The following is a 21001-nucleotide window of genomic DNA, read 5'->3' as shown; positions in this document are numbered from 1 at the left end:
GTGATAGGGAGACTTCCACACCTTCTTCATAAGTGTTTCCCCAATAAATCTCTTGCACATTTAATCGCATTTTGGCATCTGCTTCTAGAAGACCCAAACTGACACATTAAGACATAAGGTGTATTTTGAATGAGAAAATGTGTAATACAGATTTTAAAATTTTTTCTTATTCTTTTTTTAGATTTGAGAGTGTACGCGGGCATGAAAGCGAGGGGGTGGGTAGATGGGCAGAGGGAAAGACTCCCAAACATCTTAGGACCCTGAGATCATGACCTGAGCTGAAACCAAAAGTCCGATGCTTAACTGACTGAGCCACGCAGGCGCCCCCAATTTTTTTAGATTCTAAGTTGAATGTGCAAAGCCAGGATATACAGTGTTTTTTGTTTTTAGAGAGAGCTTGTGCAGAGAGGGAGAGATAGAATCTTAAGCAGGCTCCATGCCCAGGGTGAAGCCCGAGGCGGGGCTTGATCTCACAACCCTGAGGTCAGGACCTGAGCTGAAATCAAGAGTCAGATGCTTAGCCAACTGAGCCACCCAGGCACCCCAGGATATACAATGTTTTAAAAACAAAATACAAAGCCTTTGGGTTTTATATACGAAGTTTTAATTAAGAAGAAGTGAAAATTTATTCAGATCAATTTATTTGAACTCACATCCAAGAAGAAACATTCAACTTCAGGATTAGAAATAAAAATGGAAACAGTCTACTTCTTTTTGGGTAAGGGGAGGATCATACAAGCCCAACTGACAAGAGTACTAACAGTTTTGTGAAGTTACTACTTAAACTCTGTATATTCAAGTATATATCAAGTTCACACTTGGCTTATACAGAATTGATTCAATCCTAGCAAAGTAAGTGTAATTTAAGTAAACCTCCTTGAGTTTTACTTTCTTAAGTCTGAGAGTTTAGATTTGATTATAACCACAGCAAAAGTGATTATCTTCACTTCCTGCAAACATAATCAACTTTTAAAATAACAGGCAAACATCAATTTTACATAAACCTTATTAAGGGTAGGAGGAAACTGCAATTGTTCATCCAATTCCAGAGTCTAAACCATAAATCCAAATTGTACTGTTACCTCTATTGTCAAATCAAGCCAAGAAAGCCTATTACAGACTATAAGAAGTGAATGTGAATTTGCAGGGTCCACTAAGGGGATACTTTGAAAATCTATCACGTTATTTTCAAGAAATTACAGAAATTATTTTCAAGTATGCTCCAAGGGTCATCTCTTAAATGAATTAACCTTCAGGAAGTTGTGACAAGTATTATTTTTCTACATTTTATATGCTAGGAGATGAAGATAAAGATTTAGGATTGAGTAATCTATTCAAAATTAAAAAATAGACTCTGCTTTTATTTGAAATAGGATTAATGTGCCTCAAATCCCTTTCCATTGGGCTATATCCGTTAGTCTACACTTCTACTTAGAAGCCAATCCATTTAAAAAGTCACTTCCACTGTGTCGAATATCTTAATATATTAGAATGGCATAGGCAGACTCTTGTAGCATTGCTCATTTCTACTAGGTCATTAAAAAAAGAAAAAAAAACCTTTGTGCTTTCCATTCATTCTTTAGAAATAAAAATAAATGTAAAACTGATTACAGTTAAGACCAAAATTGTAAAGGTTTTTTTCCAAAACAGAAACAATAGCCTGCTTGACTTAAAATCTTTTATTCATTTGGGTATTACTTAACACACAGGGTTTTTTTTTTTACATTTAAACATTATTCTCCCTGTGTTGTCTCCAGAAATAATTAAGTCTACTTTCCTGTGAAATTTACTCCACCAAAATCAATATATAGCCTATTTGACTCATTATAGCTAAAACTGACAAAAAAGTTTTTAAATGAAAACTAAGAGTATAAGAGTTAGGTTTCAAGGTTTTTGTTTCATAGGAAGAAACCGCTCTATTACATGGGTCTATAAAATGATCCAAACTTCAGAGAGACAGGAAGCTGATAACTTGATTTGTCTTCTTAATGGCTTTGGCTCATGAATAAATAATGGTTTGTGTTTTTCTTATAAAAAGAAATGGAATTTGTAGGAGTCCTATTGGCCACATTTACTCTACTTTTTAAAGGATTTCTAATTACTTAGACATTCTTTATATTATTTATAATAGGTCACAACTTTAACTGAAAGCCATTCTTTGACCATTAGCTGAAATTCAGGAAAGAACACAGTTCTGTTCACCAAATCAATAAATCTAACCACAGGCTGACTAAAAGCTTCCTTTAATCTTCTTCCTATTAGGTCTTCCTTTAAATTAAACCATTCTCTCTATGAATTATTTAAGTGAATGGCATGGCTATAGAAAGATCACATAGGATTCTTCATACAAAAATGCTCAAGGAATCTAAAAAAATCCATTCAGAATATTTCAAGAATTAAGAGTATGAATCAAGATGCTATAGCTTAAAAAAAAAAAAAAAAAGATGCATGGTGGTGGTGGTGGGGTTGTCCTGAAAAGCTTGAGAAATAGAAAAGTCAAGTTTATTTCCTGATTAGTGCAGGATGATTCCCAAAGCGCAGTTAAGTGTCTGGTCCAGACTAGCTATTAGCAGTTAAGTAGTTCCCTTTCACTGTCAAGGCTCTTCCCTGAGGTGATGCCTAAATTCTTAATTTTAATATTTTATCTTGTTTCTTTTAGCTCCATCCTCTCTCACCAATAAGCTCTACACAATTCCACCATGCTGATGCTTTCTCAACTCTGGAATTTACACTTTTCAAATGCCCACAAACTTAAGAGTTACAAAATTTATATTTAGATATATTTGTATCTTTCCTCATGTTCCTCTCATGACTTAGTCACTTTTGTTATATATTCCAATAATTACATATTTTACATTTTAAAAATAAGTTTGTGAATACTGAATGCTCTTCCAAATGTATCCTCACAAAGTCAGAGAAAGGAATTAACCTTTCTAAATTCCAATTCTTTAATGTTTTAAAAATTTATTATTACTCTTTCCTTTTTCCTTCATGGTAAACAATTCCCTTCTCAAGTCTTTATACTTCTACTTTCCAGATTTCTTTTCACTGTAGCAAATACCAAAGGAAAAATACAAACCATTTCAGAGTAAATGAGTCTCTTCCCTGCTCTCATTTAGTAGATCATTTAGTTCAAGGATATATATATGGCAGTATTTTGAAAATGTTAACAGCTATTAATACCTTGAAGTTGAAAAAATAAGAAAGCCAGAGAAAATATATCACAAGCAACCAGTTTGAATATATGAAAAGCTACTTATATCTTGATTTTCATATAAACATTAATTTTTACCATTATAAAAGACAACATAATTATATTTCATTTTTTCTTTATAAAATTACTCTTTAACAGAATATTTGTTAGCTAGTCATCCCTTAGGTTTTTCTGTACTGATAAAAAGTTACTTTTAAAAGAAAACTATTTAAAACAATAATTGTTTCACAGAAACAGAAAGTCTCATTATCAAAATCTGATAAAAAACTATAATCATGGGTAGAGTCTTACTATTAATGTTCTTTCACCAAAAATGGATATTTAGGAAGTGTTTTATTGGTAAATAAGACAACCTTCTCAGTGACCTACAAAAGTGTCACAATAAAGATGAGGTAGTATGAGACTTTTCTACTTTTGTAAAAGGAAAATATCATCTTTAGAAGAGATATTTATCCCGATATCGGTGTTAATGATATCCTGAGCCTCATTACTCCACAGACAGGTGCCATAATTAGTAGTTACCCTACCTGGAACCAAGACAATCTTGAGATCACTGAGAAAAAAAATGCTAGAAAATGGTAAGAGATTTTCTTGGTTTAATTTTGTTGTAATTGCTAAAAATTTATTTTAAAGCTATTACTGAAAAATTCCATCTTTATGTTTACAACAGAACTGCAGGAAAGGGAAATAAAAGCAATGATACTTAAGAAACATCTGTTCTAACTTGGAAAGTTGAGTCAAATTTCTTTCAGTCCAGGTGGACGCAGCTTCCTACTAGACCTAAATTATCATCAAGAAATAAATTACTATGATATTAAAAAAGCCAATTTGTACAAAGGGTTAGACAGCTCACCAGAAGAAACGACTGTCTAGGAAATTACGTGCTGACTCTTTAAAAAAGTGGAGTTAGATAGGATATCACTCCATTTACCTTTATTATACTGGGATAATGACGTTTCTAAAAATGCTTCCGTATTGAGATAGCAAATTTAAAATATTACTCCTAGTGCCTAGTACTGTTCAGTATGGCATAAGCCATGTAGCTCTCAAAATGTTTTCCCTTTTTTGACGCCACAGTAAAGACATGTTAATTCTGAAGATAGGAATAATTATTTGAAACCCGAAAATCAAAATCAGTATTAAGTTTCAAAAAACTGAGCTCCATGTTTACTTCTTGAATCTTTAGTGAAGCTCACTTTAAAATAATGAAGACTACTTAGGTCCCTCTTTGGTTACCGATGGAAATTTCTGGCTGTTTATAAAACTGTGGCATCTCCCCAAAAGAACAGGCTCAGAGTTTCTATGAAAAGGCTAATCAGAAGCAACAGTTCATAAGTAAATACAGAAAAACCCCAGAGTTGCTTTAGTATGTTAGTAACTACTACTTACTAATAGTGTTATCATTATTTTTAAAGCTTCCAGTGAGAAAGGAACAATATTTGTCCTGAAGATAGCAACTCATCTAGGTTGAGCGAAAGACCTACTAAAAAATAAATGACCATGCTACAGGGTAGAAAATAAATTCACCTCCAAAAAGTCATGTTCTCATTTGATTCTTCCTGATCAGATAAATCAAATTTACTAATACTGCTTTATAGTTAGTATTTAAAATGAAAATACTTCAAGTTTAATTTCAAACCATTTTGTTACCTTTAACATCCCTATTATTTATTAAGTTACAAAACTCAATACATTGGTATGGATTGTGAATTACAACACACTCAGCTTTACTGAAGAACTTTAAAACAACTCTGAAAAGGGGGATGGGGAAACTGTATTTTATGTATAGGAATGCCAATGGCATAGGTTAACAAGGGAATTTACATGTAGGAAAGGACGTAAGATTATTTTTAAAGAAAAGTATGAAATATAGATTATTTAATGTGTTTGCAACGCCTACCAAATTTCAAATATCCCTGGATTGTAAGCGAATTACAATTAAGAAAAAAAATTAAGTAAGCATACAATCTATTTGGTAAAAACAAAAACCAAACACCTGGTCAAAAATATTCATTAACCCCTAGTGTGTAACTTTAAACAATTAGTTTATCATAAGAAAAATAAACTGATCTGGAAGTAAAATTTAGGGCAGAGATTTATTTCAACTGCCCTTGTAGAAAAATTCAAAGTGACATAAGAAAAATAAAATATTAAATGAAAATATGTATATAATCATTCCCATATTCCCACACTTTCCCTAGCATTGTTCTGTTGCATCAATCCTGAGTACTCTAACTTTTGATTTATAGTGATATTCCTTCAGATATAATTTCATAGAAGAAGGAATTGGAAGGGCATCAATGCCATCATAAGTTGTACAGTTACAAATAACTGTTCTGCATATATGCTGCAAGGAAAAGGGGAAAGTCCGAATTAAAGGAGTGGATAAAAGTGGTTCGAAGAACATACAGGCACTCGGGTCCTTATAATGTTCTAGGAGCCCAGTAATGTCAGGAGAATGGAAGACACAAGGATCATGTGCATCAAAGCTAAAGTTGTGATTCCACTGTTCAATTCTAGCATGAAGAGAACGACTATAGCGTCTAAAACTAACTGAGAATAAATAGTCTTCCTGTGCTGAGTCTCGCAGTAAAAAGGTACCCTCTGGTTTTCCCTCTAGTAGAGCTTCAGCTGCATATTTATCCATAACTCCCCAGTAACATGGATTGTTATTGATCTGAAGGAGGTCTGGTACAAGACAGTGGACATAATCAATCTGGGTATGGTACTTAGGAGGTGTTTCCAACTGCAGGATTTCTTCATCCATTTCCCATTTGGGTTTGTTTCTTTTCCTGGAACTTGTGCAAAGTGTTATAATTTCATCATCTGAATCCATATCACTATCTTCTATACTGTTATTTGAAACCAGGTTCATCACAGAGCCAGTCACAGGACCACCTCTACATGAAGCACTGTTGGTGGTTATGACACAGGGCTGAACATTGGTATGTGAGAAGCAGTTTACCTCTTCTTCCACGTTTCTTCGTTTTAGCTGACCATCCCTCAATTCACTCTGAGACAAGTCTGTGTTTACCCATTCATTGGATTTGGGATTTATAGGAGCAGTGTGTCGTTTAATAAAATGCCACCTAAAGGCTAAATCTGATCGAGGTGGGAAAGGACACTTATCTAACATGAGTTCACTGATATGAATTTTCCTTTTAGATGGAAGCCCCGAAGAGTGCCGACCACTACAATTCTTTATTGGAAAACATTGCCCCACAGCATCTTGCAGTTTCTGTTTAAGAGATCGGCCTAAAAATCTATGCCCACAGGAATGATCTAAATCCAACTCGATGGATGAACAGCTGTGCTTCCTTTCTTGGCTCCTTAAAGGAACTTCAGTTTTCTCTACAGCATTCACTGTTTCAGCATCTGAACAACTTTCACTCTTTTTTGACCAAGATAATTTCTTTCCACTCCACACATAACCGTCCTTTCTGTCAGCACTTCTACTTCGACTAGTTTTGGGCCTTACATCTACATTTTTGCTAATACTTTCACTATTTTCTGCCATTTTAACAAATTATCCACAAATTCCAGTGTTATAAATACTGCTTTTTCAGTTTTTCCAGCAGGAAGTTTCTTCTGGGCACTCTCTGGATGTATCTAAAGGGAAAAAAACAGAACAGCAGTCATTTGTCATTCACTTTTTTTTTTGAGACAGAGTGCGAGCGCATGAGCAGGGGAGGGGGAGAGGGAGAGAGAGGAGCCCAAGCAGGCTCCATGCTCAGCGCAAGCAAGTGCACAGGGGTGGGGTGGGGGGTGAGGGACAGAGGGAGAGGGAGAGAATCTCAAGCAGACTCCACACGGAGCACTGAGCCCAAATAGGGCTTGATCTCATGACCCTGAGATCATGACTTGAGCTGAAACCAAGAATCGGACGTTTAACCAACTGAGCCACCCAGGTGTCCAACTGTCATTTACTTCACATACAGTAGTTTCTATATTAAACCCCAATCAGACATAAAATGAAAAACCACAACTAGTACAGGAACAAGATAAGAGTACTGGATATGTTGGAAGACAGTTCCAAGATATTTTGTTTTCACTTAAATGATCTGCTTTACCATATACTAGTAATTTCATAGTGCCCGGGAGTCAAGAATCTGCGTTCCTGGGGCGCCTGGGTGGCTCAGTCGTTAAGCGTCTGCCTTCGGCTCAGGTCATGATCCCAGGGTCCTGGGATCGAGCCCTGCATCGGGCTCCCTGCTCAGCGGGAAGCCTGCTTCTCCCTCTCCCACTCCCCCTGCTTGTATTCCCTCTCTTGCTGTGTCTCTCTCTGTCAAATAAATAAATAAAATCTTTAAAAAAAAAAAAAAAGAATCTGCGTTCCTTTCCCACAGCTAATTTTCAATGTAGATTAGAAAAAGTGAGGCCGCCTCTCTTAGTCCAACTGTATGCTCAAAATTGTATGAACAATTTCTAGTCTTGAGGTATATCTCATGCCAATCTCTCCTACCCTTATTTTTATTTCACAGCAGACCAGTCAGTGAATTGTTTGTAAGAGACAGTGAGAAATATATTTCTTGGTGTTTGAGAACCACTACCCTGTAGTTCCCTCACTTCCCTCTCCTTGCTTTCCTATTGACTGAAAATATGAACTTTAAGTTATAAAAGCTGTTAAGAATCAAATAATCAGGGGCGCCTGGGTGGCTCAGTCGTTAAACGTCTGCTTTCGGCTTGGGTCATGATCCCAGGGTCCTGGGATCGAGCCCCGCATCGGGCTCCCTGCTCAGCGGGAAGCCTGCTTCTCCCTCTCCCACTCCCCCTGCTTGTGTTCCCTCTCTCGCTGTGTCTCTCTCTGTCAAATAAATAATAAAAATATTAAAAAAAAAAATCAAATAATCACCACTGAACAATGGGAATGCCATGCAAGCATTCCCAATGCAGTTTTGTCAACTTATTTCAGTAATTGGTCAACCTCACTATCAGTCTAGGAAATTTTTAGAAAATGTGGAATTGGATAAAAATTTGTTATTTTACACATACACCTTTGTATTTTTCTTGGTACTTCTGAGAAACAAGCAGATAAATTTCTATAGGCCAATGACTTTCCCATAAAATTGGCTGGATATATTAGAATTTACAATGTGAAATACTGAGTTTTATTAAGACTAATAGTAATGATTGGTCATAGAGGGGATTAGCCTAACTATTCTTAGGTGGAATAAGATTTAAGCCCAGAATTGGGGGTAAGTATTCTATAATCTCAAATATTTTACAAACGAAATTTGGATTTGGAGACTGAGAAAATCAGTCTCACTTAGCATACTGATTATAATTAAGTTTCTGATATGTCAGAGGAACATTATAATCCCAATAGTCAAGTAAATGTTTAGAGCCACTTGAATGCATTCTCAAAGCAAGAGGATTTGAAACAAGTATCTGTAGTAGCAAATATGATAAGCAGATCATGATCCTGGAGGCTCCTCTATTACTTAAAATTCAAGTACTTAAAAGTGTGAACTAATGAATCAGACTTGCCAAAGAAAATACTCCATTTCTGAACACTGAATAGCACCTGGTGATTATACAGATTATTTTGATTTAGTGACCTCACTAGTATATACTCATTTAAAATCCATATGGAAAATATTTTTAAATCTGATTTTGGAAGATACATCATCATTTATTATACCAAAATTTTATTCAACATTATGCTTTGGCTGTTTGTTGATTAAGTTCCACTGAGCAAAAATAAACAAGAAGCAACAAAGTAAGCTGAAGAAGATGAACAGTCATTGATTAGAATAAACACTTGTTATTAAGAGCTTACACTTTAACATATTTTTCAAGATAAAAAAGTAATAGAGGAGCCCCAAGCAGATCTTTTTCGTTAATACTACATAGTTTCTACTTTTTTTATTCAGTGGTGAAAAATATATAAGATTTGAAATGCTTGGTGATTTACAAAAAAAAAAAAAAATCAAAATAGCAGTTTATTAAACTCTATGACCAACTTTACTCCACTGGATATAAGCTCCCTCATCTTACCTATTACCTCTACATTTTACCATTTCTTCCTTCACTTCTATTATCAAAGATAAGCTCCCCATCTCTGTTCTTTTTTTTTTTTTTTAGATTTTATTTATTTGAGAGAGAGAATGAGATAGAGAGAGCATGAGAGGGAGGAGGGTCAGAGGGAGAAGCAGACTCCCTGCTGAGCAGGGAGCCCGATGTGGGACTCGATCCCAGGACTCCAGGATCATGACCTGAGCCGAAGGCAGTTGCCCAACCAACTGAGCCACCCAGGCGCCCCCCATCTCTGTTCTTGATGGCATTCCCACCTTTACCAGGGCCTGCTTCAGTTTTTCTCTCTCAAGTTCTCTTTGCCTTCAATCAAATCTCCTGTAAAATCCTTTAGTGATCCTAATGCTTCCTTTAGCTACTACACCGGCTGCTTTCCATTACTAAATTTCTTAGTCTTATAACTTCATTTCCCCTCAAAATGAGAATAGCTTTTTGTTTTCTTCTGATTATAAAATAATTGTTTGGTTTGAAATGGCCAAATGAAAATCTTTTTGCTCTATCCTCTCAGAAGTCAACCTAAACAAGGAAAAAATGAGAAATAAAAACACAAATCTTATCTTCAACGAGACTAGCAGATGTCTATAACCTGAATCACAAAATATGAGGACAGAATATGAATGGAGGAGCAGTAAATAACTCAGCAGCAGAGAGGGGGGTAACACTAGGCACACAGATGACATGGATGAGAAGCAAACCAACAGAGTAGGCAAAGTCCAGGACCCAGAGGCACCAGATGATACAAAAATGTGGGTGGAGAACAGGGTGGAAAATGAAGCAGGTTGAAAATATGCATAAGTACAACAGGATCTCTCCAGTTTTTACTCCTACACTTAGAGGAGATGGGATATTTATCATTTGGAGAAACTGAATTAGAGAGGCTCAGGACTTTGGGTATCATAGAGGGTAGAGGGGAGGTTTGGGACTAAAATCAGAATGAAAGTTCCTACTTTCTTCTTCCATCCAACTCCCAGAACTCCAGCAGCCAGATTTATAATAGGGGACTAAAAGATACTTTGCTGAAGGTGGCTCAGTCGTTAAGCATCTGCCTTTGGCTCAGGTCACAATCTCAGGGTCCTGGGATCGAGCCCCACATTGGGCTCCCTGCTAGGTGGGAGGCCTGCTTCTCCCTCTCCCACTCCCCTTGCTTGTGTTCCCTCTCTCGCTGTGTCTCTCTCTGCCAGACAAATAAAATCTTTAAAAAAAAAAAAAAAAAAAGATACTTTGCTGAAGAAATAGAATGGCCAAAGAGAAAAGACCTCTAAATGCTGACAGCTGGGACTCTGTCAATAAAAAGCTGAGGGTGGGGGGAGGTGCCTGGGTACCTCAGTTGGTTGAGCAATCCAAGAGTGGACTCTTGATTGCGGCTCGGGTCATGATCTCAGGGTTGTGAGATCAAGCCCCTCGCCAGGCTCCATGCTCAGTGGGGAGTCTGCTTGAGATTCTCCCTCTCCCTCTCCCTCTCCCCCTCCCCTGTGCGTGCGCACACACACACACACACACACACACACACACACACTCTCTCTCTCTCTCTCTCTAAAAATAAATAAGGGAATCAAAAAAACAAAACAAAACAAACAAACCTGGAAGGCCACCCAAGCTTGCCAGTCCACAAGTCCCACCTACTCACACACAGCTGTCAGGCAGCATTGTTGTGCTTCATTCACTCCAGAATATGAATGAATAGTCACAGATCATCAGACTTTTGAGGAAAGCCTCTAACAGAAACAACAGAGGCTAAAACAAAAAATTTAGAGAAAACAATAACCACAAAAAGAGCAGAAAATAAAATTGATTTCTTCCAAGTTAAGAGAAGATATTAAACCTATGAATGAGTAAGAGGAGTTTGGGACAATCAGAGAATAAGAAAGTTTTGTAAAATAAAAATATGAATACAGAAATAAAATATTCAATAGGAAAGTTCGGAGAATAAACTGAGGAAATAACAGGAAATAGGAAAAAAAATGGCTAATTAGAAAAGGTAAGAAAGCTACAGGATCAATACAGCCATTTCACAGAAAATAACAACAAAATGAAGGGGGGGGAATTACAAAAGAAACTGTATTAGAAAATATCCCAGAACCAGAGGATATGAGCCTCCATAATGAGAGAGTCCACTGAGTACCCAGCACAATGGGGGAAAAATACACACTGAGCTACATTATTCTAAAATTTTAGAATCCTAGAGATAAAGAGGAGATACTAAAGTTAAGAGGGTAGATGTCGTGTTAAATGTTCTTACTACAATTAAATAAACAAATAAGTCCAAGCCAAAAAATATATAAAAATGAAAAAACAGTCTTCCTGAGGGGAAAAGAGTCACAAAGGACTGTAAATAAATGGCATCTGGTTTCTCAACAGTAACACTGGAAGCTAGAGGCTAGTTTTGGAAGCTAGAGACTAGTTTCCAACTTTGAAGAGATAACCAGCCAAATTATCAATCAAATGACGATAAAATAAATTTTCAGATATGCAAAGCATCAACAATTTTACCTCATATTGGAAGAAAAGTCTTCTAAAATTAGAGTGTACACCCACAACAGAAGACATAACACAGGAAATAAGATATTTAACACAGGAGAGAGGAAATGTGAATTCTTAGGATGATGAAGAAGGAAAATCTCTAGACAATAGGGTATCCAGAGCATCTAGTCCATAGAATCACACAAGGCCATAGGTTCCAAGGTGGAAGATCTTGAGGAAAAAAAAAAGAACTGACTTCTGGAAAATTCAATTGAGAAGAATGCAAACAGAGGAAGAATTAGGTAATTATTAATCACACAAAAATTCAAGAGTTATACAAGAAAGAAAACAGAGTTGTAAAATACCTGGCTCAGCAGTGAAAATATCATTTACATATTCATCAAAACTGTGATATAAATGCAATAAGAAAATAGGAAGGAAGGAGAGAGAGTTAAATCCTTATCTATCATAAAAGGAAGTCAAGTGATAATGTCTCGTAATTGATGAATCAAGAAAGAAATATTAGCATATGATTTAGAAATATAAAGGTAAATATCAGAAAAACAGTTAAAAGATTGAAAGTAGATGCCTTTGGAATGGGTAGGACTGTAGCATTTATCTTATCTAAGCTTTCAACTTAATTTTTAACCTGGGTGCATGTATCATTTTGATGAACATAAATAACAGTAATTCATACTCATCATCATTAATTCAAACTAAGCTTAAAATTATGAAAAAAAAAAAACAAAAAACTGTCCATAATCCTACCATTCAGCAGTAACCATTTTAACATTTTCATATCTCTATGCATGTATATGACAAGAACGCAGTTCCACAGCACAGTAATGGTGGCCACTACTAGTATGGTTTGAGTCCAGTTTATTTTATACTAGCCATAGGACTTGAAACCTCTCAGTGTTTTTAATCTGTAAAATAGAGATATTGATGCTATCTATTTCATTCAGCTGCTAGGGATTAAATGAAATAATGTGTGTAAAGTACTCAGCTCAGATCCTAAACGTATTAAGTAATCAATAAATGTTCTTTTAAAAAAGCAGATATTAGATATATTGTTTTATTAAAGCACATAAGCCAGTTTAATAGAAATTATTCATGGGGCGCCTGGGTGATGCAGTCATCGGAGTGTCCAACTCTTATTTTCCACTCAGGTCCTGATCCCAGCCTCACGTCCAGCTCTACACTCATCGCAGTGTCTGCTTGAGATTCTCTCTCCCTCTCCCTGCCCCTCCCACTTGTTCTCTCTCTCAAATAAATAAATCTTAAAAAAAAAAAAAAAAAAAAGTAGTAGTTTATAATGACGACATCACAGAATACTTCTGTCTCTAGTCCAATTCTAACTAAAAAGTTTTAATTTTTAGGAGAATAACATGTTTCAGTGAAAAAAGATCAATATGCCAGATACAGCTGGAACTTAAGAGAATATGAAGCTAGAGAACAATTTGACATTTTCCCCTAGAGAACTAATTTCCAGCCTTATTCTATATAAGCTAACATGCCAACATAACAGATTTACTTTGGCAAGGCTTACCAACTTGTATATAATAGGTACTAATCAGTTAAGTATCTCTGGATTTTTGGTTAACTGTTCTTACATGTGCTAATGCTGCAGGTGTCCATAAAATAAAGTGACATACCATAGCCCTAGATGAATCTTCCATACATTTACTTGTACTTAAAGAGTTAATGCACAGAAAATCTTGACTTAGGTTTGTATGTATCTCAGAATAATAGCCTTCTATAAATTTCACATAGCTCCTCTGCTAGAAAACTGAGTCCATGCTTCAGAAGTCCCTCCCACTTTTATAAATTATGGCAAAAAACTGATTTGGTAAAACATACCATATCAACATATGGTCCAAAATGTCATTTAATGTTGTAGTCTTTAAAGTAGTAAGAAAATTTAACTTCTATTTATATTTGTATAAACATTAGAAAAATTAAAATTCATTAATATTGATTATATGGTTAGCAATGTTCCCATCACTCATTGTCAAATAGTTACTTGTTGGAATGGTGTTCTGTTCCTGAAGGAAGAGTGAGAGTTCCAAAAAGCTGAGGACCTGATGGCAGCCCTCTCCATTTCTTTGTTTACCTTTAGTGGACTGCACCTGCTTCCATGTTGCCAGAATAGATTTGTGGATTATATTACCTTAAATAATAGAATCTTAAGAATACTTTGTAAATAGACACAATCCTAGAAATTTTATAACATATTAGGTTTGCTAGTTACCTCAGAGCAAGGTACTGAAGTTGTTGAAATTTAAGGTGTTCTAAAATTGATGATCTTTCCTGGGATAGGTGGCTCTCAGAAGCTATTTAGCAGATATATTAAAAAAGAAAGGCAAAACAAAACATTTAACTGGTCACTTCGTGGTATAGGTAACATCTTAGTTACTAAGAAAGTAATTGCTTAAAAAAATTTGTGCTACAGAGACATCTTTTTAGAAAAAGGATATTCAGAATTTCCTTCACTATTACATGATTTCTTTACAAAAATGATAAAAATGCATATGTATAAACTCTCACATCTTTACACTTAGACACATGGAAAAATAATTTTCTAATCTCCTCCACAAGTTTCATTAAATCTTAAAAATCTTTTTTTTTTTTTTTTGAGAGAGTGCATGCAAAGGGTGGGGAACAGGGCAGAGGGAGGGGGAGAGAGAGAAACTTAAGCAGGCTCCACGCCCAGTGTGGAGTCTGACATGGGGCTCAATCTCATGACCCTGAGATCATGATGTGAGATGAAATCAAGAGTCAGAAGCTTGAGGTTAACTGACTGAGCCACCCAGGTGCCCCAAACCTTAAAATTCTTAAAAATAAAAAAATTCAATCACACTGTTCTCAATAAAAATAACATTAATTTTTAGTGAGAACAAAATTTTTATTTTTCTATTTTTAAAGACTAAAGATGAGTTTTAGAAAAGTGCTTTTGTGTCTTGCCTATAGAGGTAAAATCTAAATGTAAAAAAAAGTGTTGGGTTCTGAATCTGAATGAATCCTTTCAAACAGCCTATCATTAGTTCTTGGAATTTTACAGACTTTGTATAAATGAGGCAGAGGAGATACACAGTGATAAGAAAGTGGCTTTACTACCATTCTTTTATGTATTATAGAAATCAAAGATCATAATTTAAAAGGTGCTGACAAATCAAAGATCTTTGTTGGTAACTGCAAAGCTTTTTTTTTTTAAGATGGTGAAAAAATCACTTGGGAGAAGGCTGCTTTGGCTCTTGATTCAATAATTAATTTTTTATGAAGGCAGCTAAATTACATTGCTCTGGGGAGTACACAGTGACATCTTTTAAAAAAATTATTATTTCTTAATGAGGAAGAGGCAAATATCTAAAAAGCAAATTTATATAAAAGCCATTGTCAAGAAAGCAAGTTCCCAGATTTCCAGTAGTCATTTGATCCCAGATTCTACTCCAAGGACAGTGAGCAAGAATTAATATCCAACATGGCCATTCTACCAACAAAGATTTAAATAACATTTAATTACTTCTATTGAATAAGGCCAGGTAGGTGATTTTAATTCAAGATTTCTACAGAAAATTGTTAAAAAGCCAATAATTAGGGATGCCTGGCTGGCTGGCTCAGTGGGTAGAGCATGCAACTCTCAATCTCAGGGTTGTGAGTTTAAGCCCCATACTGGGATGGAGTCGACTTTAAATCTATACTTAAGAAAAAAAAAAAAAGCCAATAATTAAAGGGTTAAACTTCATCTATCTGAAAAATTCATTGTATTCTCTGTGACGCTGGCTACCAGAGTACTGTTGTATATATTAATTTTTCACTGAACAACTACTTTATCTACAATGCTGATGATATCTAAGACCAGAATTCATGTAAATACTAAATTAAAATAAATTTGATCCTAAAATAATTATTTATTACACTACATAAAGAATTTATAAATAATTACTCTGATAGTAATTCAGGTCTAGGTATTTCCTGACCAAATCCACGACTCCAAAGTCTACCTGCCATTATGTGTCCCAAAACTCCCTGAAAGCATTCTGATCATAGGCTGTGATATTTGAATTTGATTCTGTGGGTCATAGTCCTTAACATATGATCATAGTTTGATACTTGAGGAGGATTCTGTGGAAACATTTAGGGCCCACAAATGGAATATACTGGATAGTAGATGACATATGAACTCCTTGAAATGTTAAAGAAAAATAACAAAAACCAGGTTTGTTCATATGAAAAAAATCTCTGAAATAAAAAAATGTTTTTTTGTTTTTTTCTCATTACAAGAGCAATACAGGTTCATTTTCTAGTAAATATTTTATTTTATTTTTTTAAAGATTTTATTTATTTATTTGAGAGAGAGAGACACAATGAGAGAGGGAACACAAGCAAGGGGAGTGGAGAGGGAGAAGCAGGCTTCCCGCTGAGCAGAGCACCTGATGCAGGGGTTCGATCCCAGCACTCTGGGATCGGGACCTAAGCTGAAGGCAGACGCTTAACAATTGAGCCACCCAGGAGCCCCCCTTCCAGTAAATATTTTAGTGTCTGCCATTTTCATGCTACCAAGTCAGGACTCATGGGACTTAAATGGATTAATAAACAAAACAAATTACTGATTAGTACCACTACATCCTCCTCCTCCCCACACTCTCCACTTACTTTCCCAATTATTGCTTGTTTATGCCAGTGTCCCCCAGTCTGTACTTTCGTGGACACTAGTTCTAAAAGACGTTAATACACATTCTAGAGAGATGGGGTTTCCTTGTTAAACAAGTTTAGGAATGGCTTCCCCTATTAAATATTACAATGTATATTTAGCAAAAGGTTCTGAGAGGTCCTTGAGTTAAGAAGTCTGCTTAAGCCATAGTTTCCTGTACTTAGCTCACACAAATAATTTTGGAGCAAATTTTAGGGGAAATATTAACTTGGGCTAATATTTAAATGATTATACATTCCCTGAGCATGCCAAAGAGAAATGTTCAGGAACCTGTCACTGAAGAAGGTTAATCTAGAGTGAAGACAGAACAGAAAACTAAGAGCTGACAGTACCTGGGCCTTTAAAAGTGGAAGGACCTTAAAAGAATCTTAGAAACCAGAATATTTAAGATATATGATTGTAACTCTTTAGGGAATAAACTGGATTAAACAGATGTATTTTTTCTTTCCAATTTATAATTTTGTAATTATAAAAACTATATATGCTCAGCATAAAATATATGGAACATTCAGAAAAGTTTAAAAGGGAGGAAAAAAACTATACTTCAATTACCTAAAGGCAGTCAATTTAGACATTTTGGCTCATTTCCTTGCAGTCTTTTTTCCTGTAAGAGTAATTTAGTCTAAAGAGAAAATTTTAATGTTTTAAACATCTATAAAAAATTAACAATCTACAGTTTTTCACTCCATTATATTTAAAAATGAAACATGGTGCCGATGAAATAGCATGAAGGGCTAAATCATCAAACATGGGCTAAAATCCAGACTTTGTCACATACTAGTTATATCACCTGATTTTAAAATCTCATTTAGCTTCAGTTTTCACATTGTAAAATCTGGCTAATTCCAGCGGCCTGATGTTTTTGCCACCAGGATTAAGATGTATGAAAACAGCATACACTGAGATTAATGAAAATGCATATTAGCTACCTTCTAGTAGTACCCAGAACTTTTCATGTAGAAATTAATTTCTAAAAATGAGACATGGAAAAGTGGCAAAATTAAAAAAAAAAAGGAACAAGAGGAAACAAAGGCCACATATAAGGCTTGAAAATCTGAGGCTGAGGAGGCTTCAGCATTTCTGAAGTATCATAAAGCATTTTATATTACTCCTGATATTAAACACTGTTTTTTAAAAAAGTTAAAAAATTTTAAATTCTTTAAAAATATTATGGATGTAAGTAACCAAACCTTTAATTATTAAAAAATGTAGTTTCTTGCAAGCTAACTTAGTAAATACATAGATTTCAACAGAAAGAGTAGGCAAAGTTTTTTTTAACTTACTATAAATTATTCTTTCCATTGCTTTATAATAATTACATATTCTTATATTTAAGCTTGGGTGACAAGTTTTACTAGTACAAGTTTTAACAAACTAGTATAAGGTGACTCTAGACTTAAATAAAATGTTTTATGTCCTGATGTGTTTTACTAAATTCTAAGTTTTATGTCAACAGTTATGATATGGAGTGGCAGTATGGTAGACTATCTTGAATCAGAAGGTAAAAAACCTGTGTGCTCTATTTTTTGTTTTGACATTCGGTAGGAGTGTGACTTTGGACAAACTATAACCTCTCTGAGTCTTGGTTTCGTCATCAATAAAAGAGTGATTATATCTGTCTTGTTGTGTAAGGATCCACTCTCCATGTAACAACACAATCAAATACTGTGGCTGTCTTTAGCCACAAGAACTGGATAGCTGGGAACAGAACTTTTACTGTATTGCCTTTTATACCTCAGGAAGTTTATACATATGCAAGTATTATTTACTCCAAAAATAAATTAAATAGGCTGGCAAGTTTCAGGACACCTTCAGAGATACACAAATCTTCAGATTTCTAAATTGCCTTTGATATTATTTTCTTCAATACTCTGTTCTCCTCAGTTATTTTTTATTTTTATTTTTTTTAGAGAGAGAGAGAACACACGTGTGAGAGAGATGGGGTGGGGGGTGCAGAGGGAAAGAGAGAATCTTAAGCAGGCTCCATGCCCAGCATGGAGCCCACTTGGGGCTCAATCTCATGACCCCCCCTGAGATCATGACCTGAGACGAAATCAAGAGTCGGACGCTTAACCAACTGAGCCACCCAGATGTCCCTCACCTCAGTTATTTTAACACTCTCTTCCAGCCTTACCTTTCACATAATTAGTGATTTTTACATCAACTACATATTTTATTGAAAAGGCATGTTTTAAACCCCTTCCATAAGGCAATACTGATATGCTTCTTAAATAAACTGAGTCTCTAAGAGTATATGATGTAGATAATAGTCATTGCCATCAGCAGAATGGTAATATATTCATGTTTTCTCACCCTCTTGCCCTTGAGAACAATATTTGTGAGCGTAAGGGTCCAATAAATGGTTGCAACAGAGCAAAGCTAACTAATCTCCACAGCAGTTTAAACTGTGACCTTGGTGTCATTTTCGGTGAGTTCACTCAGCTACCCACTCCTATGAGACACGCACTGTTAATGATAAATAAATCCATTTGGAAAATTTTGACAGCCAGATCAGTGACAGCTACAAAGGATTTTTTTTAAGGCTACATTATCCTAAATAACCACACAATTTTGCTAACATTTAAGTTACATGCATTTCATTACCACACTGTCTTGTACATGTTGTTTGAATGTCTGTTTCCATCAAGACCATGAACTCATTGACATAAAAATTTGTCGGCATTTGACTGAAAGAGAAATGCAATACTAGCAAAAGTAATACTTGAAAAATTTTACAGGATAATGATTTAAACAAAACAAACTCTATTTTAAATAAAAGCGCTAAGTACCCACCCAAAGTACTCTGTTAATAACACCAGACATTAGTAACAATTAATTTTATACATCCATGAGTATCTCCTATACACTAAAACTAACAATCGATGGAAGTAGGTATCTCCATTTTAGAAATAAGGAATCTGACATCAGAAAAAGTAAAGCATATTCAAGGCCATACAATGAGTAACTGTCAGAGCGAAAATTAAAACCTGGGGCTGTTCAACTCTAAGGCCTAAGCTCTTTCCATACATGTGAAATTTGTAAAGGAAATTTTTCTTTAACCTATGGATCAAATGGCTTGATTGCTAGGGAGAGTGAAGGGAGAGAAATATAGACACCATTCATAAGTTTTAAAGTCACAGGGTTTATAGATGTCATAGTTAGGGCATTTTATACTTATAACTCTTATTCCAATTTACAGATTCTTCTTATGTTGAGCTCTGAATAGCACTACCTTGAAATCTCATCAAGATATATTCAATACAGAGACGAATATTAACAGAGTTCATCTTCAATCCCATAGTCTATCCAGTGATATTTACTTGGATAAAAAAATTACACATCAGTCTATCTAAAAATTAACGAATGATCTCCAAATAAAGTCACTCAGAAAGAGTCACCTCAGGTATCTTTTGTTGTTATGGGAAATCCACAATAGTTTGGCTATTTTTCCACAAATCCCAAGTTCATTTTCAGCCAATCACTCTTCCTCTTCATTAATATACCAAACTTAAGTATCTAGGAAGCCTATTTGGAACCCTAGTACTCAAAACAACCTTCACAGAATGCCAAGACAGTAAGAACAATAGCACCGTTTGTGTAACTGTGCAACTTTTCACAATGGAACTAGACTGAAAAACAATGGGGAAATGTCTACACCAGAAAAACGTCTCACTTATGTCTGATACAGACCAGAAGTGGGTACAACAAAAATACGTAACTGTGAAGGTATTCATCAGACCGTTCTGCCAACATGGGAGAACACGGGGACACAATCAAAGCATAAACTTAATGGCCAAGACCTTCGCTCAGATTGTAAGGAGCGAAGTATTCAACAATATACTTTAGTTCTGGCTCTTCTTTTAGCTCTAAATATGCAGTTCAGTGAATTTTAGGTGGGGTCTGAACGGGGAAATCCAAGTTACTTTCTTCTTAAGGAATATATGTAGAGTCCCCCCCAAATAAGCATTAATGTACAGGCCATACCTCTAGGAACTGAGAACTGAGATTAAAGTCTTCCCTCCTTCATCTCTATAGAAACGACAAGGTGAGGGCACACGAAGGATGCCAAGATTAAAGGTTTGGGAAGGGTCTCGCTCTCCTCGAGAGAAGATGCTCAAAGACTCATTCTCTAACCGGGCCCCAAGGAGGAACTGGTCACGTTCAGGCACTCGGATATGGTTGCATGTTAGGAGAGCCTGGAAAGTGATAGCAGACCCCAATCGGCAAGGCCGGGCAGCAACCACCCTTCCCCCACTCACCTCTCAGAGCGCAGCTTAACTGGGGCTGTCCGAGTAACTGCCGCCATCACCATCGCCATCACTCTGAGTGCTCGCTAAGGTGGAGAAGGGAGGCCCAGCCACTCCTGCACCTCGTGTAGATCCTAAAAGGCGGACGCCTTTCTGCAAGCCCCCACCCGTCGGCGTTGAGTTCCTGTCTCACACGTTGCGGTCACCGCCTCCACCTGCTCCCAAGGCGCTGCCATCACTTCCGTGTTCGGCACCCTCCCTTTCTTCCTCACTCTCCCAGCAACCGGCTTTTTCCCTGGCAGGCGGCGCGCAGCTGACGCCACCACCCGGCGA

General features: G+C 36.0%; 1 protein-coding gene across 3 annotated transcripts; it reads right to left on the bottom strand.

The window, feature by feature from the left end:
• Positions 1-587: 587 nt before the first annotated feature.
• SOCS4 (suppressor of cytokine signaling 4) lies at positions 588-20977 on the bottom strand. Of its 3 annotated transcripts, none has more exons than XM_078053728.1 (3): positions 20681-20977; positions 19026-19108; positions 588-6823 (listed from the first exon to the last, which is right to left on the bottom strand). In XM_078053728.1, exon 3 carries the CDS (start codon positions 6729-6731, stop codon positions 5412-5414), a length of 1320 nt encoding a protein of 439 aa, XP_077909854.1. In that variant the 5' UTR covers positions 6732-6823; positions 19026-19108; positions 20681-20977; the 3' UTR covers positions 588-5411. The 3 variants fall into 3 exon arrangements, with proteins under 3 accessions (XP_077909854.1, XP_077909855.1, XP_077909853.1); XM_078053729.1 differs by lacking the exon at positions 19026-19108 and adding an exon at positions 13959-14040; XM_078053727.1 differs by lacking the exon at positions 19026-19108.
• Positions 20978-21001: the final 24 nt, after the last annotated feature.

Source organism: Halichoerus grypus, chromosome 8 (assembly GCF_964656455.1).
Source record: "Halichoerus grypus chromosome 8, mHalGry1.hap1.1, whole genome shotgun sequence".
In the NCBI taxonomy this organism is placed as follows: domain Eukaryota; kingdom Metazoa; phylum Chordata; class Mammalia; order Carnivora; family Phocidae; genus Halichoerus; species Halichoerus grypus.
Note: the sequence above shows the minus strand (reverse complement) of the source record. Positions and strands in the feature narration are given on the sequence as shown.